At 44.5% G+C, this 25,176-nt stretch overlaps 2 protein-coding genes across 3 annotated transcripts in view; one reads left to right on the top strand and one right to left on the bottom strand.

Moving 5' to 3' along the window:
* Positions 1 to 12,344, bottom strand: part of LOC143008764 (IgGFc-binding protein-like) — a 30,790-nt gene extending 18,446 nt beyond the window's left edge. Inside the window, exons 1-20 of the mRNA XM_076160657.1 lie at positions 12,269 to 12,344; positions 12,093 to 12,154; positions 11,477 to 11,996; positions 10,800 to 11,392; positions 10,170 to 10,725; positions 9,547 to 10,091; positions 8,912 to 9,473; positions 8,514 to 8,710; positions 7,987 to 8,125; positions 7,079 to 7,383; positions 6,280 to 6,856; positions 5,391 to 5,974; positions 4,062 to 4,629; positions 3,075 to 3,646; positions 2,407 to 2,965; positions 2,101 to 2,300; positions 1,776 to 1,911; positions 1,370 to 1,701; positions 717 to 1,293; positions 31 to 623 (exon numbers count right to left, since the gene is read on the bottom strand). Of these exons, the coding sequence (XP_076016772.1) occupies positions 31 to 623; positions 717 to 1,293; positions 1,370 to 1,701; positions 1,776 to 1,911; positions 2,101 to 2,300; positions 2,407 to 2,965; positions 3,075 to 3,646; positions 4,062 to 4,629; positions 5,391 to 5,974; positions 6,280 to 6,856; positions 7,079 to 7,383; positions 7,987 to 8,125; positions 8,514 to 8,710; positions 8,912 to 9,473; positions 9,547 to 10,091; positions 10,170 to 10,725; positions 10,800 to 11,392; positions 11,477 to 11,996; positions 12,093 to 12,154; positions 12,269 to 12,344 (8,253 nt within the window). The remainder of the gene's footprint in view (positions 1 to 30; positions 624 to 716; positions 1,294 to 1,369; positions 1,702 to 1,775; positions 1,912 to 2,100; positions 2,301 to 2,406; positions 2,966 to 3,074; positions 3,647 to 4,061; positions 4,630 to 5,390; positions 5,975 to 6,279; positions 6,857 to 7,078; positions 7,384 to 7,986; positions 8,126 to 8,513; positions 8,711 to 8,911; positions 9,474 to 9,546; positions 10,092 to 10,169; positions 10,726 to 10,799; positions 11,393 to 11,476; positions 11,997 to 12,092; positions 12,155 to 12,268) is intronic.
* Positions 12,345 to 14,012: 1,668 nt separating this feature from the next.
* On the top strand, positions 14,013 to 25,138 carry LOC143008840 (uncharacterized). Of its 2 annotated transcripts, none has more exons than XM_076160781.1 (8): positions 14,013 to 14,155; positions 19,275 to 19,329; positions 19,688 to 19,723; positions 20,553 to 20,585; positions 21,102 to 21,176; positions 21,353 to 21,421; positions 21,634 to 21,676; positions 22,908 to 25,138. In XM_076160781.1, the coding sequence occupies exons 2-8, from the start codon at positions 19,284 to 19,286 to the stop codon at positions 22,951 to 22,953; spliced, it is 348 nt and encodes a 115-aa protein (XP_076016896.1). In that variant the 5' UTR covers positions 14,013 to 14,155; positions 19,275 to 19,283; the 3' UTR covers positions 22,954 to 25,138. The 2 variants fall into 2 exon arrangements, with proteins under 2 accessions (XP_076016896.1, XP_076016898.1); XM_076160783.1 differs by lacking the exon at positions 14,013 to 14,155 and adding an exon at positions 16,572 to 16,739.
* The last annotated feature ends 38 nt before the right edge of the window (positions 25,139 to 25,176 follow it).

Raw genomic sequence — 25,176 nt, 5'->3', positions numbered from 1 at the left:
AAAAAAACACCTGTTAAAAAAAACACTCACCACAATCTTTCCCGGGTCATCTTTGCTCACTGCCATGTCCAAACCATAAACTGAGAGCTTGACTGTAAAGCCGCTAAAAATCCTTTTGTGGCACATTGCATCCAGGATGGTGATATTGAATGGTGCAAGTTCTGTTACGTTGGAGGTAGTTTGAACCAGTGGATATGAACAAGTGTCTCTAAACTCAAAACTACGTCCATCAAAGGTAGTAAAATGCAGCCCTGTGACTATAGTGCAATTTTGGGGGGTTTCAGGCTGGCAAGTATTTAATTCCTGCATCTGCTTGCAAACCATTCCTCTGGGGCATTTGTCTGGGATACAGTGGAGCACTCCAGCCGCTGGTCCACAGACGCACAGCTGACCACAATTGTCAGGGGACCAGAATGTTGATTTGAGGCTGTGGTATTTGTCTGTGGAGTCCCTGCAGCCACACTGATGCGGAAGCACGCATCCCTCTGCACTCTTGATAAAGCCAGCGTCGCAGAAACAGCCTTGAACACAGTCTTTAGTACAGAAGGTAGCATTAAACTCACATGATGGAGGACAGCGTGAGCCGCAGGTTTTGTAGTGGCTGTTTGGTGGACAGGGCACATCTGGAATAATTTCAAATAAATACAAGTGCGACATTTATTTGAATGCCGTTGTGTTTTTTCACTATTGTATTACATTGCACTCATCACACTTACCAACTGTCACTCCACTGTCGCCATCACTGAATTGTTCACAAACCATCGAGAATGACTTCAAGGCCTGGTCGACAGCATCTTTTGACCCCCCACACTGCTTGAGGTCAGCTACACAACTCCGATAAAAGGAATCTGCATTAACTTTACTGTGGCATTGTGCAAAAGGACCCTGCTGATCCGTGAGTACTGCACATCTTTCCCTGTAACTGGAGACGACTCCAGAAACGGAACCCGCATCCAGGGTCACTTCTTCCCCAGTCTGCTTGCAATCAGTGCAACAGTTATGGTTGCCATCAAAGAGCCGTAATGCCCTTGCGAGCTCCACCATAGTCTTAAATGGAGGAGAGCCAGGTATTCTCATTGCATACTCATCAAGAGGATCACCATTGAAGTTTCCACACAGCCCATAGACTTCGCTCTTATATTGTGGGGCCACAGTCACGGAGACAGAAGAGCTCCAATCAAATTCAACCTGCATTCCAAAGTCAGTTTTCAGCAGAGCATTGCCGCCCACGTAGGAAACCTGGATCTTTCCCCGCAACAGCCGAACAGGAATATAATTGACTTTACCATTTACCTGGAAATGAAAAGAAGATGCATCAATGGAAAAACAAAACTCAAGATTTCTAATTCAGTAAACATTTACTACGTACTTGTATTCTTCCTTTCTCCCTTCCCAGCTTGAGGATGAACCCATATGTTTGCACGGTGACGACCTGGGTGGAGGGGACCCCTGTACTGGCAGAGTAGTCACCCATTTTCGACACACTGAACGGTGTCAAGCCACAAGCTGCCCCACGACTGCCGGCAAGCAGATATGTACAGGTGCCTTTCAAGTCATAGTCAATCCCGTCAAAGGTATGGTAGTGCTGATCTGCCCACACCCAGCAAACACCCCGATGACTTTCACAGATGGGTAAGCCATTGCTCAGCGAACATTTTTCAGATTCATCACATTTCCCCTCACACGGATCTGGGATTTCCTCTATTCAGAGAGAAGGTAAGCAATTATCTACATAAATGTATAATTCTCAGTTAACATGCTGATGACGCATTTACCTTCCTTGCGGCAGGCCATAATTCCATCTAAAACTACACATTTGTGCTGTGCAGAGCAAAAGTGCGGTTTGCAGACAAGGGGAGGGCCACAGGTGCAGTTAATGTTACAGTTTTGTAAAAGTTTGCTCTCAGAGACCTGAAAATGGGAATAAAAATAAGGTCATGAATCAATCAATAATCCTCATTGGTTAATTACAAAGTTAACATTTTAAAAGGAATCCTCACATACTATTGCAAACAAGTGCATTAAATTGAAGTAAGTTTGCATGAGTAGTTATTGTAATCAACTGATTTGATTGTACAAAAACTGTTCCAATTCCATGACCTTAAATATCCTCCCATCCTGTGCACAGCCACAATCCCCTGTTGGCACACAGGCATTTCCATTATAGATGTGCCCAGCGTCACACTGGCAGCCTTCCTCACAGGCCTCTGGGCACTGCACTGCCTGGTTGACCTCAGGGCACAATGAGGAGCACACATTGGCACACTGGCTGTGGTGACTGAATTGAGGACACTGGTAAACTGCAAAATAAGACATCAAAATAATTTAAAAAGTCAAGTGAAGTTTTTCATTTCAGTCATACGGTCATTAAATGCAGCCTCTGCGTTATTAAGCCGTTCGTCTCACCGCAGCCTGTAGTATTCCTCCAAGGCTCAACCTTTACTCCTGCCTCCTTACATGCTGCCTCATAAGCCTGCAGTGCATTACACAGGGCCTGACTTAGTCCCTCTGTCATACACAGGTATGTCATGCATAGTGAATAGTATTTCTGTGTGGAGACCAAAAGGTGACAAGAGGAGAATGGCCCCGAAGGCTGGGTGAGAAGGCCACAGTAGATTTCAGAGGTGTACACAGGCATAGCAGACCGGCAGCGTTGGTAGGTCGCGTCACACATGTCACTGCAAGACGATCTGTCAAACCGCTTCTGTGATGGCCCAAAGACATGAGGATCAGTGATCACAGTGCCATTAGGCAACTGGAGGTCATCAGACGGATTGCCATTGTAGTTCCCACAAAAGCCACAAGTGCTGTTGTGGTAAATGTCAGGGATCTTGACCATGATGTGGTGGTGTAGGTCTGAAATAAGTTCGACTGATTGTGGGGCCTTGATGGTTATCAATCCATTTTGCTGACGTATGGTGACATTGTTCTGGGAGAATGGCAGGTTCTCTTGAACTCCATTTATCTAAAAAGAGTTCAAAATATAGAGCGATGTGAATACCATGCTTTAACAAATCTAGGACATATACACAATGATGCAGAGGAATGTCAGATTGTAAAATAACATTAGTTACCTTAACCTCTCCAGGAAATTCAGATGATATCTCCAAATTCATTTTATAGATTTGCAGGTTTATATGCTTGCTCCCACTCAGGTTGCTCTGTGCAGTTATTATCAAAGGCTCCACATCCAGATTTGTAAGGGTGCATGTCTGTGCCAGGGTGTAATTGCATGAACCATAAAATTCCAAAGTGTGTCCATCAAAAGTGGTGAACTGGGGTCCGTCAACAGAACACTGTGCCACTTTGGGTTTGGGGTGACAACCGTGAATACCCTTAATAAGCTTACATTCCTCATCCTTCCCACAGGAGATATTACGACAAGTCATGTGTCCCCCTGCATGGCATAAACAGCTTTGCTCACAAGTAGACACCTCCTGTGCTGCCTTGAGGTATTCCCCATGGTGGAAGCAGCCACAGTTTTCTGGACGGACACACAGGCTGCCACTGCGAACCAAGCCTGCATTACAGATGCAGTTCTCCCCTGTGTTATGAAGCATTTCTACCGTGTTATTTTTCCAGCCGAGGCACAGATGAATAGGAGCAGAACTCATGCTGTAACTGCTGCTGGAGGGACATGACTGGTCTGTAGAGGGACAAAGAGACATCACTTCAGGCATTGGGCACTTCAGGGTTGATCAGTGATGCATTAGTACCATCTAGTGGCCCAACAACAGCTTGGACGCTGTGACCTCCATACAGAAGGCTTCTAAGCAAAGATCTACTGTAAAATGTTATCATATATTTCTCATTTTGCCATAGATATTGGGGTAAACTTACTAGACATAAATCTGTAAAGTGTGGCATTTATCAGACTTGTATGCAAGTAAATGTAATTGTCATGATCAGTTATCTGATAATCAAACATAAAAGGTTTTGTACTTGCATCTATAAACCCATGTCATTTAGTGATCAATGACTCTGAACCCCAAACATCCCATCTGCAATTATGGAGGATGTTAATTCTCTTTCATTAAAAGCGCTGTAAATGCATCACTCACAGCAGAATCCAGATGTCCTCCACATATCAACAGCAGCCTTGTGGAAAAGGCAGACAGCAGTGTAGTCTGAGAGGGAGAGACACAGGGCAGGCTGAAGACCTTCGTGAAGACACAGGTCACTGACACAGTGCTTATAAAAGCTGTAGGGGTCCACTTTGCCATGGCAATGTCTGAATGGTCCATTAAGCTCCAGAATTATCCCACAAGCCCCTGGGTCTGAGTAGCGGGCCACATGCTCTGGTGAACATTTTGGACAGGTTCCTCCAAGACAGCCCTCCAAACACCAAGGATTCTGCCCACTTCTCCAAGCTTTACCGAATTCCTCAGGCCCAAGATGCTCCTGCGTGCCAGTGGCTATGAGCTCATCAGCAGGGTCGGAGTTAAAGTTACCACAGAGGCCACACGTAGCATTAGCATATCTTTTGGAAAGACTAATGGTGATTCTGCCCTGTATGCTGAGGGTAAACATAAGGCCTAGATCAGTGTAAATGTAAGTATGCAGCCCCAAGGAGGAAACAAATGCAGCAGGGCTGATCAGATGAGGCATGTTCCTCTGGATCCCATTGACCTGTAGGGGGAGCCAAAATTATGTTGAACAGTACATTTCCAAGTCAACTGCACAGAACAGAGTTAATGCTTCATATGTAATTATCACAGTGTACTGTTTTTTCCACATTTTTGGCAAACCAGTTCTGCATACAGTCAATTCAAAAATCAAATTGTTTAGAATATTCAGTATATAGTCATATTCAATCTGTCATATATTTTAAAATATTGAGCATTTTTCAGCGGATAATCCATTAAAATAATTAATTCAATTAAGAAAAAAATCTTACTTCCATGCAGAGAAACCATTCAAGCATTTTTCCAGGCCTTTAGATTTCAGCCATTAATTCTGTAGTGTAGTTTTTGCTCCATATTTTACATCTCACTGGTTCTTCTCTATCTTCTAGCCTTTTTGGACCATGACACATCCCTACTTTTAGGAAGTTCTCCTGGTTCTCACAGTCCAACCCGTTTTCAGATAGCAGTTTTTGCGTGAGAGCCAGTTGTTCTACATGTGGTTTTCAAGCATCTTCTGCCTTCAGACTGACTCAATACTGTGTCTCTTATAAACAGCAGGTGCAGCCAATTAGGCAAACTGCAGCTTTAACAGATCTGAGCATTCGCTCAGTCACTCAAACTGCTTGTAACTTCATTCATTCCTTCAGCTACAGAAAAGATTAAGACATTTTTCAGTACTTAACACTTCAATCTCTCAGACATTTCTTCAGCATTTCTAGTTATATTATAATATTTTGATAAAGAAATTAGGATATGAGCACTCACCTCTACACTCCAAGGATTTTTGCTGTTCAACCTCACACGCGCACCATCCACATTGACCAGCACATGAAATGCAGACTCGAGATGTCCATCGGTCTGTACATGAACCTCAATGCCAGCAAGGCCTTCTCTCTGTCCACAAATACCCAGTAACTGGTACTGACAGGTGCCCCGCAAACTATAATCATGCTGGTCAAGGGTGATTATGTGACCTCTGGTATACATGCAAGTATGCCAGGGGTGTGGCAAGCAGGTCCTGACTCCATCATGAAGACCACAGTACTCATCAGGGCCACAGGACGCCAACTGGCACTGGATCTGGTGGGTGTGAGGGTCACAAACGCACTGTTTGGTGCATTCCTCATCAGCCCAGAAGAGCTGGTTGCTGTGGTAACGGTCACCATTGTGAACGCAGCCGCACCGGGAGAAGGGGACGCAGAGATCGCCGTCCAGGACAAACCCTGGGTCGCACTGGCAGGTTTCCACACAGGCCAAGGGACAGGGACTTGAACTGTACGGGATCTCACAGGTGGCAGGGCAGGCTGTGCCACAGGACTCATAATAGCTATTAGGTGGGCAGGACATTGCTAATTGGGGAGAGGAGGAGAACGATCAACCATAAGCAGGAATGGAAAAAACACCCACACATTTTTCCAGATACAGAACATATCACTTTAACAGAAGCAGCTGTTGTGCCGTTACATATAATAAGACCAAATGAGAGACTAATTAATGTGCTTTATTAATGTGCTATATTTAGGAGCTTTAAAAGTGAAGTCATGTGTGAAAATGTATCTACAAATTAAACAAAAAGCATAGCACCTGTAACCAATTAAGTAAAAGGAATTTTAACCAAGCGGGTAATACATGAAATGTTCACAAATTTACTTACGACAGAAGGTGGCGTTTCTCCACTCTCCTGTCTGGATGTGGGCCTTTTGGCAGGCAGCAGCGTAGGCCTCAATGATCATGCACAGGGCCTTCTGGGTGTCAGGACTGGAGCACAGGTCAAAGATGTTAAGCACTGAGGAGATTTTGGTGTTGTTAACCACTTCACGGCAGAGATAAAAAGGGTTTTCCTGTGACCACAAATACTCATGTAAGGAGATCCAATGAGTGGGTAAATTCTTCAGTTTGAGCCGTTCACCAGAGCAGCTGGAACATCCCTCTCCACAATCGGCTGTACAATGGGCATCCTGACCAGGAACTCTCCAGCTCCATCCGAAGGTGGTAGCATTCACATCTTCACCGTGTGGGGTCCTGAGGTCGTCTTCTTGGATGCCATTGTTGTTTCCACACATGCCATGGACCTCTTTTTCATTAGCAAAGAAGATGGCAGCAATGTGGACGCAGTCATACTTAACTTGGATGCCCAGATGGGTATCAACAACAACAAACACACCACTCTGATGAATCTTCACCAGTCTAGAGTGTAATGTTATAGGAAGAAGCAATTTACGGCCATTTACCTGTGGAGAGCAAGGAAATAGTTGCTAAATTTAGAGGATTGAAACCATCATGTAATTATCCGGAAAAAAGTAAATCATCAATGTAGCCGTCTGAGTAAAGAGCTCATAAAAATATTTACAAGCAACTCTAAAAATATTATGCAGATTGATGTGCAATAAGGTATATTCATATCAATAAAGCTAGAGTTGTGCAATAGTTTGCATCTCCAAATTCAAACCTACCCATGCATAGCCCTTTTCCCCTCTGTAGATGGCAATATGGTCGTCGGCTACTTTGACATGAATAGCTTTAAGAGAAGCAGCTTGGTTGGGGGTCCTGTCATTCTGCACCCTGACCCAAAAGGCATCCTCCACACGGGTGCCATTCAACAGTTCGACCAGGGTGTACGTGCAATTTCCTTGGAATTCAAACATCTCTCCATCAAACGTGTAGAAGTGGCCACCTTCCAGTACCCAACACTGGGTTTGCTGAGGTTCCAACAGGGCCTCACAAGTTTCTCCATTCAAACAGAGTTTCAACTCATTGCCTAGAAAATAAAGGGAAACATAGCCGTTTGTGCAGCTTTGGTGGAGGCATGCACAGTACGGTTAAAAGGACATTTTTGTAGTATGTAATGTGTTTTTATTAGCATTAATTGTCAGGACAAATATATACAAGCACCAATGTTTTACCAGTTACTGCAGTGGTGAGGGACAAAATTCAGTTTACTACCGCCCACACTGTTGTTGGTTTCGACTCGTCTCTGAAACCCATAGTATACTGTATATTTTATTAAGACTGTCAGTGTTTATAAAGACAAATGACTCCAAATTATAGAGGCACATTATTTCTCATGATTGACAGGCAGTGCAGTCATGCTAAAACCCCAAGGCAGGTTTAAAGATTATGTTCAAGTATGCAAAGGACTACAAAAAGGCTAAGCAGTTAACCTTTTCACCTCAGACGGCAAAATCTGAATCACAATCTGGTCGTATGAATCATAGGATTGAAAAACAGGTCAGAATTCAAAACAAACAACATGTAATATTTGTAAGCATGTGATCACTGTCTTTTGCGTGGTGCAACTGGTGGAAGAAGGCTTCACCCTGTGACGAATGTCAACTAACCCGGCAGAACCAGCCCAGCCTACCTTTCCCTTCACAGCCCCAGGTGTTGTTCAGGGTGCAGCTCTCTCCCTCAGGGCAAGTCACAGATTCACAGAGCACCATGGCAGGGGCAGAGCAGTTACACCTCTCAGAGCAGCCCTCTGTCCAGAATGTCTCCCCAACCTGCAGAGAACAATGAGTCACTGTTGGTGTGTTGCCCAACTGCGTCTTGAAACACCAAACAAACATTCAACTGACAACTCCGGATAATACAAAGGTGTGAGATTTTGGGATTAATCAAGCCCCATTTACAGCTGAGGAACTTATCTTATAGACTTATGTATTTTCAGACCAGCCATTAGTGAATCATGTCAGTAAGCGTGTGGTACAACTAAGGCATGAATTAGCTTGGCATCGTATTTATAACTGCACCTGCAGTGGAATCTGTTGTAAATGTGTCAGAACAAAAATACACCTTAAGCAATCCAAATACAACAACAACAACGTTGCAGTAGGGTGGGGAGAATGTTCGCACTAGCTGGCACAAGGTACATAGTGTGTAATCACTCACTTCGTGGTATTGCCCGTGGTGAAAGCAACCACATTGCTCAGCTTTGATGCAGCCATTTCCACTCCACACATATCCAAAATCACACTGGCATTCCTCAGAACAGGGCCATGGACACAGTGTATTGTTTGGAATACCACAGGGCTCAGGGCAGGCACCAGCACAGATATTATAGTGGGAGTTCTGAGGGCATACAAGTGCTGTGGGGGAGAAAGAAGTGGACTCCAGTTACTCACATGAGCTTGACAGTTTCACTGCTTAGTACTTGTCAGATTTATTTAAAAAAAGTTTGCTACATCAGGCAAACGTGAAGACCTCCATGATTTACGTGCATTAACCCATCATGGCAGACTTAAATCAAACCACTTCCCTGTGTGCGTCAATGCAGTGATATTACTCACAACACCCCTCCTCTCTCCATGGTTTCACTTCAGCTCCCGCCTCTTGGCATGCAAACGCATAGTATCTCAACCCGTTGCAAAACAATGCAACAGTCCCATTTGACATACACATGTCATTCACACAATTCTGAAAGAAAGGCTCTGGGTCCACAGTGGAGTGGCAACTACTAAAAGAACTTGCTGGAGAAGACAGAATGCCACAGAAGTTATCGGATGCAAATTCAGCAACTGTGGTGGTGTTGCAGGCTGAACAGAGATCACTGCATGCTTCAGAGCAGTTGCTTCCAGATGGCAAAAGAGCCCAGGAGGCACCAAAGATGGAGTCATCACTTGTAAGGTTGCCAGTTATACTGTGTGTGTCAACTGCATTAATGGCATCAATGTTTCCACACAACCCACACATCTTTCCATAAGAGGCTGGAAGAACTATTTGTATTAGGTCAGGCCCTCCGTAAGTGACAACAATCCCACTGTCCACAAAAACCATGCGAGTCAATGTGCCAGAATGCAGTATTGCTACATGTTCAAGGTGGGCAGGAAGACGCCACAAAACATCTTCAATCTGAAAAATAAAGCAAAGGGTTAGACACAGTCACGGCACACAGAAGTATTTGTCTCAGTTTGACTATGTTTACCTTTACTTTTCCCATATTTGACCCCTCCAATGTCATGTTCACTCCATGGGCCCTCAAGTACAGGCGGCCTTGCTGAATAAGAATAACTGGGTCAGACTGCCTCCCTTCACAAGCCTGGGAGAGAACATACAGGCAGCTTCCCATATTGAAATCAAAGTTATGTCCATCATATCTCCTGATATGTCTGCCACCCGTGACCATGCACTTGACAGATTGTAATACACGGCACGCCCGGTGGCCATCTTGTACAGCACATTTCGTGCCATCTGGGCATGTGTGGTTGGTGCACTGCACTTGACCGTGGCCGACACAGACGCAGTGCAGTTTACAGTGTTCATCAGGGTAAAAGCTCTCTTGGATTTCGTGGTAAACGCCGCTGTGCATGCACCCGCAGTCAGAGTCTGCTACACATTCCCCACCACTTTGGAAAAAACCTGGAATACAGAAACAACCCTCTTTGCATTTCTCTTTTACAGGGCTTGCTGCACAGACAGATGTGGGTTTTCTGCACAGGCTGTATTCACTGTGAGGCGGGCAGGAGAGACCTAAGAAAGCAGAGGGAGGTAAAGTAAAGTTTTATATGCACACACACCAATAATAAAAGAAATGTCACAATCACTTACTACAGAAATTGGAGTCTCTCCATTCCTCCACTATAGTGCCCATTTCTTGGCATATAGCAACATAACTGGACAGAATCTGACACAGAGTCGTTTGGTTACCATGACTGTCTGAGAGGTCATAAACGCAGTTATCAAAGAACACTTGCGGAGCAACCGTTTTGTGGCAGCTCTGGAATGCTCCCTCCATATCCAATAACCTCCCACAGAAGTCTTTTCCCTGATACAGAGCCATCGTGTCTTGTGAAAGCCTCTCACTGCGATCCAATGGTACGTCTACACATCCCTGTGCACTGCTGGTTCGCCAACGCGTGACTGCAGATGAGACATCAGACGCGTCCTCGGTTATCAGGTCATCTTCTGGATCGCCATTAAAGTTCCCGCACAAGCCACAGAGAGTATCAGCGTAGACTCGGGGCATTTGGACAGTCAGGACATCCGAGTTGTACATAACAACAACACCAAAGTCTGTTTCTAAAGACTTTGAGAGACCAGTCATGTAGAGATTCACTTTGCCTTGGCTTAACACAGATGGAAGTCTTAGAAGTAGGCCGTTTACCTAAAACAAGAGAATATTTATGTGGAAACAACATTAGCCTGTGTAGATATACTGTAGCAAATGAGTGAACTCACCATAACCATGTTTTTGTTTTGTGACATCTCAATGATATAACCGGAGACGGTCACTTTAACACGTCGAATGGAAACATTAGTAGCATCCTTTCTCTGGTTCTGCACCTCAACACTGAAGTCCTCCAGGCCGCCCCAGGTGGGACAATAAGCAGTGAATAGATAGGTACAGTTGCCAAGAAAATCAAAGTTGTGGTCATCAAAGGTGGTGTAATGAGGATTTCCTTTGGCTATGCACATGCCTGGCTCATCAAGACTACAGCCCACAACTCCATTTCGAACCTTGCACAGTTCCCCTGCCTGGCAATGAGACCGAGTGCACATCACCTTCTTGGCGGCAGGCTGGCAGACGCATTGTTCCTGGCACTGCTCGTCAATCCAAAAGTTCTCTTTGGGAAGATGGTAAGAACCTTTGTGCATGCAACCACACTTACTATGTGGCACACACTTTCCAGCACTAAGCAGGTATCCTCTGTTACACTGACAAGATTCCACACAGGGCAGAGAGCAGTTAAGCTGGGCATCAGGGTAAGCGCAGGTAGCAGGGCAGGCAGAACCACAGGCCTCATAGTGGCTGTTCATAGGGCACGCCATAGCTGTAAAAAGACAAACATGCTCTTTAGCCTTTTGTTTTTAAACAAACACTGCATAATTTTCAAGTAAAACAATTTAAAACTCACGGCACTTGGCTTTGTTTCTCCAATATACAACCCTGCCGCCGAGCCTCTGGCACATGTTGGCATAGACTGTCAACACCCTGCACATACAAGAGGCAGCACCACTGACACACAGGTTGCTCACACAGCTATGGACATATGGCTCAGGATCAATAAGCAGATAACACTCTGCAAAAGGCCCATCACTTCTCTGCAGCAGAGAGCAACCAGTCTCAGCGGAGTTCACATTAACGCCAGGAGATTTGATTTGGCTTATAGTGCATAGGTCACCATTACCCTCCACCATCGATGGGGCTGTGTAAGCTACAGTGAATGCATCTGAGGAGGTGTGATTGGTATTTCCACACAAACCACACAAAGATCCATACAATTCTGGGCCAACTCCAACTTGTAGGTGATGGTTCCAGTCATATTGCAAAATCAGGCCAAAGGTGGCATCTAAAACAACACCAGACCCACTGGGATACAGGTTCAGGGATCCATTCGCCAAAGTCAGAGGCAGATTTCTCTGTCTTCCATCAATCTGCAAGTATGAATCAGCAATCAATATTGTAAGTGAAATTTAAATGTAGGAGAAGTGAAAAGAAATACTTAAATTTAATAAACGCACTGAACTTACCCTGACGTGATTATAGTCTGCTTTAACCATGGAGATACTGAAGCCGTGGATTCTGATCTCCACTGTGTGGATCACAGACACAGTAACACTTTTTAAATAAGTTCTGACTATATTGATCTGTAGTGGAACAGAAGCATTTGAACTTCCACAGGTGGTCTGAACTATGGTGTAGTTACAGTCTCCTTGTAGGGCAAAGGCTCTTCCGTCAAAGGTGCGGTAGTAAGAATCACCCCATTCTGAGCAAATTTTCATTTTCATAGAGCAAAGTGGCTTTCCTTTTTCCATAATGCAATTCTTATTGTGACCACAGCGCAAGTCTTCACAAGAGGTTTCATCTGAGAAGGAAGAGCAGAGGGGTTAAGTATGAGCAATTGCATGCTTTTACATGGCAGAAGGAAAATGTCAAAACAAGCTCAAAATATGGGCAAATAGCTCTCTGCCAATCTAGTCAGAAGGCTTTAACACGTACTTTTCTTACACACCACTGTATACAATTGTCTGTTTAAAGTGCTCAGGTAGTGTCCCACATCCGCATCATCAGGTAGCCGTGTGCTATTGGGCCCTTGGGAGCCACCAGCCCTCAAGTCATCTGTGTGTGTGCCATGCTCAAATTGATTGTTTCCTTCAGCTGAATCAAACACGGGCGATGCCTGACACACATCATAGACAGAGAGCAGCGCTACAAGAACGGAGCAACGTCCTCCATCTTCATGTCTAAAGTACACAAGTTGAAGAGGATTGTCACTTGTTATGTGGATCTTATCTGTGTTCACAACTGGAATGACCTTTATAACACCACCAACAACAGGCACATTCTTTCTGCTTGAGCCGATGCTGACACTCAGCATGGAGTTTGTAGTAGCCATTGCCAACAATAAACTGGAACTCACTCCTGTGTTTACCAAGGGTGGGATAACATACTCAATACCCCATTGAGAGACTGGTTTAAGGTCTGCAAATCCATAGGAGCAATTCCCAGTGGTTGATTTGGAGCAGGTAAAACCAACCACAACACATATATCCTCTTCGGAGTGTATTTCCGAGCCTGAGAGGCTGGTGTTGGCCTGGAGGTAAATGCTTTCTAGTGCTCCAAGATGCAAATTCAGGATGCTGCCCTTTGAGTACAAATTGCCTTCATAGACCACATCCCCCGACAGGAGGACACGCACTGATGTTTCATGGTCTGAGCTGGAAATCACCATTTGGCTAATGGAAGTCTGGTCTGGAAAGTCAGGAGTAATGGGATAGTAGAGGGTCCCCCAGGAGGACACATTGTGAAGACGGCTATGGTCACAGCCATTCAGGGTGCAGAACGAGGCCAGGGCTGAAATAGGCTGTGCAGACTCTACACTGAGAAGGTGAGAGGAGCGAACGCTGGTCATTCCCACAGACAATGGCAAGTGGATGGTCCTAGACTGGTTTGCAGAAAGGAAGATTTGTTGCAGGAAGTCACTTCCCAGAATCTTCACAGTCACTGAGGTCCAAGCACCAGAGGCTGTGACAGTTATCCGGTGTGTAACGTTTGATACTGGACCATTATGAGGGGGAAACATCATGAGAAACCTTGTACCAAGATCGGCTGAGGACAGACCTGCAAAAGACAAACATTTTCATAGTTTATGGAATTTAATAGTTTGAAATATGTTACCAAGTTTCTGGGAAATTTGCTGAAGTCTGCATATCAGTGCGATTCAGAACAACACCTTTCAGTTAAAGATGCAGAAAAACAGTTTCATGACAGTAAATGACACATCACATCTAACCAGTCAGAGCAGAATTGTGAAGTTTCCTGCTGGGTGCACCGAGTCATCTTGTGTAACAGAGATAAAAAAAAAAAATAAAAAAAAAAAACAGAGATAAGACTGGAGGTGTCAAATTTCAACAAGCTCAGCAGCCAATGAAGTAACACGGCTGCTAGTTCCTAGTTCCTTACTGAGTACACCTGTATTAACGCGCACACAGAGTCTCTGGCAGTTTCCATGATAACAAGGTTTCTGGCACGGGAGCACAGACATACCTGCAGTGCATAGAGTCGATCCTGAACAACAGCTCAACAATCTTATGTAAGTTCACATTTCGGTCAATATTCTGAATGTGTTTAAGTTGCTAACATGCAGCCATTTGAAGGGGATCAGTCATTTACTAGCTCAAGTCCATGTGGTATGGATTATTCCAACAAAGAAATGCTAAACTTAATTAAAATAGCAGTAAGTAAGGTGGATGTTTCTCAACAGAAATTCCTCTATGGAATCTTCATGAAGGCCATTTTCTCCTTTACTTTCTCTCCCCTTCTCTCTGTTTAGGTGTGTGCGTGTTTCACTGTCATAGCAAAAGCAATGTGGCATAAACTGACATGTTGATGCCTTGTGATTCTCTCTCTCTCTCACACACACACACACACACACACACACACACACACACACACACAATCTAAAAGTCTCCCTAACAGTGCATAGATTATAGTCTTTGTTGTTCCAAGTGCGGGCAAAGACATAGCCACACCCCAATCATCACTCATTACCAGACAAATACAACTTGTCAAAGTAGAGCGCAAGAACTGTTGAGACTTGAAAGTGCACCATGTGACAGATGAAATACCAAAGCTCAAGCAATTGTTTGGTTAATTGTCGTTAATGGTGTGTGGTGATAACCTGGATGAGGAATGGCTTGCAACGATTACAGAGAGTGAAATCATGACACTTACCAAAGAGGCACACCTGCAGCAGCAGTATGAGCAGCATTGCTGCTTCCAAACAGCTAAATTCCAGAAAATGGAAGGACTACTTTTATTCCATTCAGTCTTTACCTCAGACTTTTAGTGCTGTCTTCATACCTGAAGAAATACCAAAGGAGAAAACCGGTTGTTGTAGCATAGGCTGAATGAATACATTTTTTAAAAAAAGGTGCACATGTGGTCTGCAGGCCATGTGAGCCCCAATCAGCTCACTGTGACATCATCACCAGCCGACTAATTAGGATACAATTGCCAGGTGTGTTTGCTTTATCAATGGAAATCATCAAAATGTCGCTTATTCACTGCATCAGGTCACATTTCAATGCTATCAGCCCCACAGGGCTTCATTAAGGAGTCTGTTGTAACTTGTCTCAGCCAACAAACAAGGGGGAAATACACCCTGCAACTGTAACTTTTCGCAGAAATCAAATCAAATAAACTCCACTCGTGGCCCCAATACGCTGCTCCATGTGGATGTTTGGCATTCAGCCCTGCCTTATTTACATCAGCCTTATTTATTTAGGCAGTAAGACATTTATCTAAGGCTCTGGCCCCTTATCTAAAGCTCATCGTTTTCAAGAAAGTGCGGTGACAGCGGTTCCTGAAAATAACAGAGGTGTTTTCCACTGCTGCAAAAACCTTCTGTGAAAAGAAAGTCAACATTAAGGGCCACTTTAGAGCATAATGAGGTGGCTGTGAATCCCCTTGTTGGTGAGCATTGTTGCCCTGAACCCAATCTTTCTTCTTAATGACTCTGCTGTGGTTCAGCTGATCGCCTACTGTACAACAATGGTGAGTGTTGTAGAGTTACAGGCACAGAAATCAACAGAGAGACACATTCATTAAATACCTATGTAAAAAACATACTGGTTATTGATCCTGCGGTTGTTAGGCTGTGGTAGTTATTATAAAGAGATCTAGACTGAAGGAGAATAATGTGCAGTTTCATCCTTCAAACATATTCTATTTCCTCATCTTTTCTTCTTTGCAACAAGTTCACCTGCACTTGTTGTCGTGTGTATCATTCTCAGTGGCAAACAAAGGCTGTTCTGCTTGTTGAACACTGTGAGTCAGTGTGACAGTAACTGGAATTTGGTTTTCAAATGTGCAGACTTCTCAAGGAAGCAGGTTTATGGTAATCTGCCAGGTGACTGTGCTGTAAATGTAAGCACTGACTTGGCACATTGCACAAACCCACATCTCCCTTCCTGTATGTGCTGCATATGAGTGTGTGTGATAGCGACATCTCCCAGACTGATATTTTAAGTATGCTCTGACCTAAATATTATTCTGCAATTCAACAATTGTGGAACTTAAGCAGCAAACTCCAAATTTTTCCAGGACTGCTGAGCATTTTTGTAATCTGGCACTTGCATGGTTTTGCGTGTTGCTTGTTTTGACGTGGCAGCATGTCAGATTGTGGGAGCTCTCGGTATGATTGGGACACGTCTTGTAATGATGTTGACAACCAAACTTAGATAAAACAGTGAAGCCAGCAAACATGTGCTGTGCCCTGTTTTTACTCTCATCTCAATCTACAGGCTTTGCTGGTGTTGTTTTGGTCTCAGCAAAGTTTAATAGTGCCTGGACTTTGGTAGAATCATATCTAGGAAGTATTGTTTGTTCAGTGGTTTTATTTTGCGCACATAGACACACACACACACAACCACATAAAGAGAGAGAGAGGGGGGGGGGGGAGTGAGAGACAGAGTTGCACAGACAGGATATCTGACGCTTTTGTCGATGTCATACACACTCTCATATCCTCCTAGTTGTTTTACTCTTGACCTTATTGGCCCATTGCTAAACGAGTCATACTTAAAACAAACCTGGCTCGGGGATTGCCAGGCAGTTGTAAGACTTTTTGCATATCGACGGCGGCCCGCTCACTGCTATGTTTGGCATCAACTGAGGTATTATGACTTGATTTATTTCTCTGCACTAGTTTTCTTGTTTCTTTGTTTGAGGCCCTGTGCTGCAGCAGAATGTGTTATGTTTGAGATATATGAAGAAAAAACAAACCTGTCGCCTAGATAAACAGCTGCTGTAGAGATGGTAGAGCTGAGTAAACATTTCAATAAGAATATTTTCTCTCCTCACTGAACCAGAGTAAGCTATCAGATATTTAAAATTGAATGGCAATGGATTACAAATGATCCTGGAGCTTTTTCCTCCTCTCCTTCTCTCTCTCTCTCTCTCTCTCTCTCTCACTTTGTTTTTTTGCCTTGTTGTTTTCCTGTTACGCTCAGTCTCTCTTTGACCCATTCTGTTTCAGCTTTGACACACATCTGTGCTATCGGGAAAGTTCTTCTTTGCTCCTTTTTTTTCTTTTCTGTTTCTTGCCTCCCCCTCCCCCTCCCCTCCCCTCCTTCTACTTGTGTTTTCAGTGGTACTCATTCCCCTACAGTAATTCTGGCTTTCACATTGGTGATTATAATCAGTGTTGTCTTGTCAGCAGCGGGCTGTTATCTGTACGAGCCGATAAGAAAGCGTCTGTGTCTTCCTGCATTTTGTAAACCTGTGTGTTTGTTCTATACTGGGTAGGTGGAGATGAGTGGAAAGTGGTCATAATTCAAAATGATACTTGGTACCTTTTGAGGACTGCTTCTTGAATTTCTTGAAGCTCTGCACGGCAGACTTCTGATGTGTAGATTTCTTACATTCACCACATGATCTCTGCATCTGTGGTGGGGGAGACAGCTGCGTCCGCTCCTGTATAAGCAAGCCAGTGGTTATTATAATGTATGTGGCAAATTGGGTTTGGTATTAAAGAGCGAGTTCTATCAGCATTCAAATGTACAAGAATACATTACCCAATTTGAAAAAATAATACAGGCGTCAGAAGCCATTTTGACACAGAGGCAGTGGACTGGGTTGATAAATATTTCCAAATTGGATCAGCTTATTATTTCACCCAAAGCGACTCTGAAAAACAAATTGGATACAGAAGGGGATTTTATTTGCAGCTTCTCGGGTTGTTTGCACTGGGAGATTTACTGCAGCTATTCAAGAGGCTAGAATGGCCCACATTACAGTCCCACTCAAATCAGTCTCAGTTGTCTGATAAAAATCTTATACTAATATAGTTTACCAAAACACTTTTTCACACTCGCCGCGCTTCTGCCAATTCAGCAGGACGATCTGTCCCTGCTATTTACTGAACCAGACAGGGTGGATGTTTATCAAATGCGCAGATGAAATTATACGTCCACACGTGTCCAGCCATCAAATTCTGTACTTACTGAACAAACTGGGGCTGAAAAGTACTTTTAGTCTCCATTTTCCATCAGTTTTATGTTCTTGCCTCTTTCCTTTTCACTTCCACTTACCAAATATAAGTTAAACCCACTCAACATACATTCACTTCCTTATATTAAACTGTTGTACAGTAAGTTGGTAAGTGATCTGTGGGTGGTTAGCGGTAAGCTGCTGTCCCCCAGAGTGCATGTTGATAGCTTGTACCTTAACAATAAAGATCACCTCCGTTATTTCCATATAGTCGTTAACTATAAAGGAAGCGAGGGCACAATGGACATGGCTAACAATGAAGAGGGGCGGACATTTTGGCTCACAATTCCACGGGAGTGTTGGCCCAGCGGCCTACATTGTGGAACGTGGCACGGGGTGAGCGCTGGCTCCTGGTCATACGCCAACCTTGTCAGGCTAAATCTGACGAGGTTGAGTGAGACTTTATCCGTCCGGCAGGATCTGCGCTGGCGGAAAGGACATTGCCGCATTTCCTCCTTTTAAAAGTACCGGCAGTTGTATTGTGTTTGGATACAGCTGCGGTGGACATCTGCGTTTGTCATCTGCGTGGTCTTTGTGGTGCGGCAGTTTTGATTGAGGAAGTCAGTTTCTCCTTTTAAGACCAAACACACTGCCAACATCTTTGCCACTGTCGGCCTCTGTGATAAGTTACGGTTGTCACCTCAACATAAATGAAGCTTTTGTTCTCAGTTAGAGGAGCAGAGGAGAGTAAACTAAACAACTCCGGTTTTGTTTTACTAGTGGAATTTATCGGCCGGTGTTTTGCCGCCTGCCACCTGGCTAAGCACTCAGGCTTGGCGCGCACAGCGAGCGGAAAACGTTGACTTGGCACTTTGCTGCCAGCTGACTGTGACAGAATTCTCAGAGTACAGGTTTCTGCTGAGCAATGTGGAAAATTAGCTTTGCGTTCTATGACCCCCCGCTCGCCATCACGCACCTCAGATTACAATCTAGAGTTTACCTGCAGACTTTACGCCAGGCAGGACGGAGGATGTGCGGTTTTTCCACAGACTCAGAGTGTGTGTGTGTGTGTGGGACTATGTGTGTCAATGCCATATGTGCCAGACAACCCCAATGATAAAGTGTAGCTGCTCTGTGTCATTTCCTCACCTAGACATCAACACCAATGGGTGAATATTAATAGCGCCTGTTTGTAACTTGATTTCATTTCCCCCCTGCAGCATTTGAAGATGACACGATTGCTCTTCCTGTGCCTCCTGCTAACAGCGGTTGCTGGTATGTTCTCATGCACTCACACTTTGCAGGTGATAAACATCTTATCAAGCTCCATTGGCCTGTAATCAGTATGCGAGCAGGCTTTTCTCACAAACCTTCATGCAGTATGTGCAGCATCTGAAGGGGAAGGAAACATGTACACAGAGAACAGAGACTGATAACAGGGTGGAGACAAGCTCAATGCACACACACACACACACACACACACACACACACACACACACACACACACACACACACACATACACATACAGTGAGAAAACAATGTACAGATACGATGAAAGAACAGAAACTATAATCCATTTAAATGTCCTTAATACTGTGTAACTGTAACATGGCTGCATGCATCTTTTCACAGCTTCTTCAGATGTGACTGAAGGCTCAGCGGATGGAGGTACGTTTCCGTTCTCTTTTCTGGGTTAAGCTTCACAAAAACAGTACATGAGAAGCCAAAATGGGAACGAAAACCTAAACCCAGACAAGAACAAACAAACACGAATGTTGTTTGCTTGTTGAATAGTTATTCAAGCAGTATCGTCTCTTATTGCCTCTGTGTTTGGTACGCTGCCACAGCAGTGTCACCACAGACAAATCTATTTTTGTCCCGAATTAGAGTAAATTAATACGAGATGGCACCTGGACACAAAGAAAACATTAATTAGGAAGTCATTTATTGCAGGTGTTTGATTCTCTGCCGTCTTCACATCTCTGCTGAGTTCAAGGAGTCGTGTGGGCTGCAGTGAGGTGACCTTTGACCCGGCACAGTTAATCATTTGGCCTGTTTGACCCGCTGAGACCACCCACGTCGGAACCAAGCCAAGACTGAAAATACTGCAAATAAGATCAACATTACACGGAGAGCAGAAATAAGAAATAAAACACAGCTGAGGCACAACGACTTTTAACATCAATACTTCTTATTTATGGTTTTCCTTCCTTGTTTGAACACACACACACACACACACACACACACACACACGCACACACACACACAGAGGTTGTTTGTGTATGGTCGTGGTTTGTTGGTTTCAGTCACTTACAGTAATGATCTGGGTTACAGTCTGGGCCTCTTTCTCTCCATTGCAATTAAACGTTTTGGCCTTAAACAGAAATCATAAAATCCTTATTGTGCCTATAAAAGGTCTCGTCTGTATCCTGAGCAGAATTACAACATTTTACCCTCAACTGTTCTGTTTTCTTGTGATTTCTCTTTCTGCACATAGGTTTCGATGATGAGGATTTATTCAACGACAAAGGTGAGTTGATGAGAGGAGAAGAGGAGAAGAGGCCCGTTCTTGCCGCCTGCCTGTCTGTCACAGCCACACACACTGTAATGGCGCTTGTCCAGTGGAGAGTAAGTGAGGGTTATGGCCTCTGTAATTATTGCCAGTCAGGCAGCATTGCGTATGGCACGTTCTAGCTCAGTGAGATGTGTGAAAGGGCTGCGGCCCCTGTTGACTTTCCCTCCTACCAATCATTAAACCCCGAATGGAATCAATTAGCTCCCTGGAGGGGCCCGCGGAGTCTGCCGAAAGGCCAATGAACACGTCGACACCTCCGCCATCTTGCCAGCCGGCTAATCAGCATTGGCATTCTCATTCTCTCTCTGTGCCTCTCTCCGTCACTCCTCATCTTCGCTTTGATGGACCTCCGATAGAATTACAGATCTGGAGGCTCCTTCGACGAAAACCTCAAGCTTCCACCACTTGTGCACACGCATACTGCATTGCTTGCAATAATCTGTTCTTTCAATCTGTCATTGTCGATTGCAGCGATTAAAAGTGTAAAATCCAACCTGGACCAGCATCTTCCTGACCCTGATAAAGCTACAGGTGGAGCAGAATCAGGTTAGAAATGTATTTAAACTACTAAAAGAAGTCATATAGTTCAAATCAATTTTGTATGTAAACATAACGTATACGCACATTCATATCCTAATCTGCTATCGTATCAAATACTTGATTTCATTTACTGGTATTTACCTATTCAACCTCTCACTAACCTTCCATATGTTGACCTTCAGATCAGTTGACCCTAATTGTCATCATCGTGGCTGTGACCTTAGTGGCTCTATCAGTTGCCGTGGTAATCGGTAAGTCTTCTATTTGGATAAAACATAATTTAGTTATCAGTAAAATGCAAAAAGTATTTTGCATCTCCACAGTTGGCGAGTGTGCCGGGTTTTACGCCCTGTGGTGCTTGACCTGAATGATTGAACTCTGCATTTGACTTGTAAAGTTTAATACATGTGGAAATGTGACCTCTTCTCTTCCACGGCCGTGACCTTTTCCTCTTCTCTTGCAGGCTTCGTGTTAGTAAGGCGTCACATTCACAGTCGGCAGCAAGGGTAAGGGTCAAACTTCTGTTCTGTCACGAAAACAAAGTTGGTAAATTTGTACGACTGGAGCTTTTAAGGAGCGCTGCACGTGTTCCACTTACTCATAAGAAGACACATTGATCTCCCTCCTATAGTCTCTGCATATACATGTTCACAGATATGCGTCCTGCACTTAATGTTCAGTCAGCCAGCGTGTGACAGAACCAGTCTGTCGGGTAACAGCTCTTCTGCTGCCTTGCCAATTTGCTTGAAGTTACCCAACTTGTCAGCATCAAAACCAGAGGAGAAACACTCAGGTGGCCAACCCAACAATCCGCCCAGCTGAGCCTGTCAGGACTTGTACAGTGATAATCAGCATCGCAGCCTCAAGCCGTTCAGCTCTAACGCCACTGAACGCTCCCAACATGTAGCCTTCATCATAGTCATCAAACAATAGCCTGAAGACGCTGCTGCTGGGCAGGTATGACCCAGTGAGACAGGACCTAACCTGTTCCAATGATTACCTCTTGAACTGAGCCCTGGGTTGACGGCTGTGCTCAGGAATAAAACAGCCCTGTAAACATCTTTCTGGAGTCATGACAACAATCTGTCAACAGCGATCAGACAGCAGAACAGCCTGAACCAGTTAAACGGAGAGAATCTGCCTCTTTATCTCCCGTGTGTACCTCTGCAGGGCGGCTTTCTGCAGACTAATCAGTTTCTTTTGTTCGGGGTGCAGCAATACGTGTCTCTCCAGTTGGGTCAGAGGGTTAAGGGAGTTCAGGTCGGCCTCGAGAGATTTGTGAACAGCAGGCGATCAGGCGCTCTGCAGCAGGGTGCCCACCTCCGTCTGCAAGAGTTAAATTCTTGTGCAGGATTACTGGCTGCCTCTCGGGGCTGCAGGCAGCTCTGGCGCTGTTTGGTGCTGACTGATCGCTCCACTGAAAAGAGGCTTAATCACACAGCAACCCCCGGCTTGTTGGATCAACAGATCCTCGCCAGATTTGTAAGTCCCACCTGGGGATAAGTTGTGTTTTTGAGGTGATGCAGTCATCATGCACCTGTCAGAGCCCTCCAGCACAAAGGCGGGCACACATTTCTCCTCAGTTCCAACACGCACCGTTGTTTCTTATGGCTTTGGTGTCTTCTGTGCTATAAGCAACTGAGACAGAACCTACAAATATTTAAATAGACGACACGCTTTGTCTTTTGTCCCGTCTCGCCTTCTTACCTCTCCCTCTCCTGTCCTCCCTCTCTCCAGGATCTACAGTGTGCCGACAGAGCAAGGCCTGAAAGGGGCGGTCTAGTCCCAGAGGGAGCATCAGTCCCATCACACACCGGCGAGGCTGCACCGCTGCGCTGCACCGCGCCACATCACCTACTAAATTACTTCACCCGGGACGAGTCAAAACCTTTTTATGCAAAACAGCTTAAGTCTAGTAGCAGAGCTCATTGCTCCCCATTCTTCTATCATTTCATACACTGTTTGTGTTTGTGTGCTCTTTTAATACAGTTCTGTTTCTCAGATGTGTGTACTTCACATACACAATTTAGCTGGGGACATTTGGAACACGTTCAAACCTCATAATTGGATTCTATTTGAGGAATACAAATCAAAGACACTGAATAAAGCTTAAAAGCTTCTTTTTGTTAAAAGGGATCATTTGGCGAGTCCACAACTCCCCAATTTCACCACCGTGAAACGAAACATCATTTCCAGCAGCCATGTGTTGGGCTGTATTTGCGTTTGATTGGGTGACGGGCAGGAGACCCGCCTGTGTGAGAGGGTCTTGTTTGAGTGAGACAAACCACACTAATCCACACTAAACCAGCCCAGCGCTCACTTCATTCTCCTATTCACTTGTCTGACATCTTCTGTTCGTGGCCCATTAGCAGTGACAGGAGGCAATGCAATAGGAAGATAAATCCCATTCTCCTTCTTCTCAGCCTCGGTAAAAGGGAAACAAGGGGGAAAACGCCACTCTGAGCGCCCTGTTGCAATGCAGCGAAAATTAATCGACCGCCATGAATGATGATGTTTTCCTTTCCCCCTCTATTTTTCGTTTGAAAGGCTTTCACTTTAATGTCCACAGCCTTGCAGATTGTAAACAGCTCTGTGAATGCTGGGGGAGTTAGATTAATGCCCCGCACACTGGTGCAAGGAGGCTGGTGTAAGCGAGGGGCGGAGGGGGAAGAAATCCTCCGAATCAAATAAAGTGTCAGGGCATTGGTAGGGAAAACACACCGATGCCTGAGTTTCAATCCTCCATCCGCTTGTACATTTAAGTGGAAATCAATCATAATCGGCGGACAAAAGCGAACGAGAAGGGAGAGGTGGAGAAGTTGAGAGGGGAACGGCAACGGCTCCCATTTGAGGTTTTAATTTGTGGCTTTACAAGTTATTGTGACGCAACAATTGTGGGAACGGCGACATGAGGTTTAGAATGCAGAGGTTAGTCAACACGGTGTCATACTTTGCTCCTCCCTCCCACTTATCTCACTACTCCCACCCCATCCCCTCCTGGCACGTCTCCAGCTGGGCCAAAAACAATTGTGCGGTCACATGTTTGGCGTGCGTGCGGAGTGCCAAGTGACACGATTGGCAAATGTAACGATTGTCTTTATTATCTCCCTATACGAGCCTTGTGTTTGTGTGTAAGTGTGATGTGTAGCAGAGCCCGGTATGCCCTCCCTCCCTCCCTCCCTGTGTGTGCGTGTGTGTGTCAGCATTTCAAAGGGATCATATATGACTAATGCAGTAAAAAACATTTCAGCCTTTGTGTTTTTTGCAGTCTTCCTCGTCATGTTCAGTCGTGTGTGTTTTGCGTGTCGGGATAAGAGAGCAACGACCTGTCAGAGAACAAGAATGAGATACACACTGCTGAGACACCATTACAGCATTAACGTCTTCACCTATCCTGGCTTTTATACCACTATATTGTATATATACTGTATATTCATAAAATTACACAGAATTTGCATTGTGACTTTTGATATCTATGACTTCAACTTGGCTAAGAGGGCTTTTATACTGTATGTATATTATTTAGTTTGATAGGTGATATAATCTCGCCACACTTAAGTTGTAAATGACATGTAAAGACAGAAATAGGAACTATCTGCCATAACTGTTTATGTAAGACATGTGTCTGTTTGTGTCTTTTTTGCAAGAACAAATTTGGACTTCATCTTAAATTCAGGCTTAACCTCACATGCACCTGTGAGTGCAGATGAATCCAAGCGTCTTTATCCCGCGGAGGATATCGTCAGTGCTTTTCCTTTCTTTTGTGCCAAACCAAGTGTGTAATATTCTATAAAACACCATAAATATCACAGGAAAACAATTGCAGTAAGTGGACTGTGTTCTGCTTGCACAGCACACTCGTAAATGTAGCTCTGACAGATATTAACAAAGAGAAAAGTGTATTATAAAGCTCCACCTGCTGAACTCTGGATTGTGTTGATTTTGACATTAAATGTGTTGTAACATTATCTGGGGTTTTTCTTTCTCCTTGTTTTGTTGCCCGCTT

Source organism: Genypterus blacodes, unplaced genomic scaffold (assembly GCF_046128005.1).
Source record: "Genypterus blacodes isolate CSIRO-AG114 ecotype Tasmania unplaced genomic scaffold, CSIRO-AGI_Gbla_v1 ptg000107l_1, whole genome shotgun sequence".
NCBI classification, from domain to species: Eukaryota; Metazoa; Chordata; class Actinopteri; order Ophidiiformes; family Ophidiidae; genus Genypterus; species Genypterus blacodes.
This window is presented reverse-complemented; position numbering and strand designations above follow the sequence as displayed.

Coding starts and splice junctions, on each gene's coding strand:
- LOC143008840 (XM_076160781.1), top strand. CDS start 19,284: ATGACACGATTGCTCTTCCTGTGCCTCCTGCTAACAGCGGTTGCTG. Junction 19,330..19,687: donor CCTGCTAACAGCGGTTGCTG/GTATGTTCTCAT, acceptor ATCTTTTCACAG/CTTCTTCAGATGTGACTGAA. Junction 20,586..21,101: donor GGATTTATTCAACGACAAAG/GTGAGTTGATGA, acceptor TGTCGATTGCAG/CGATTAAAAGTGTAAAATCC.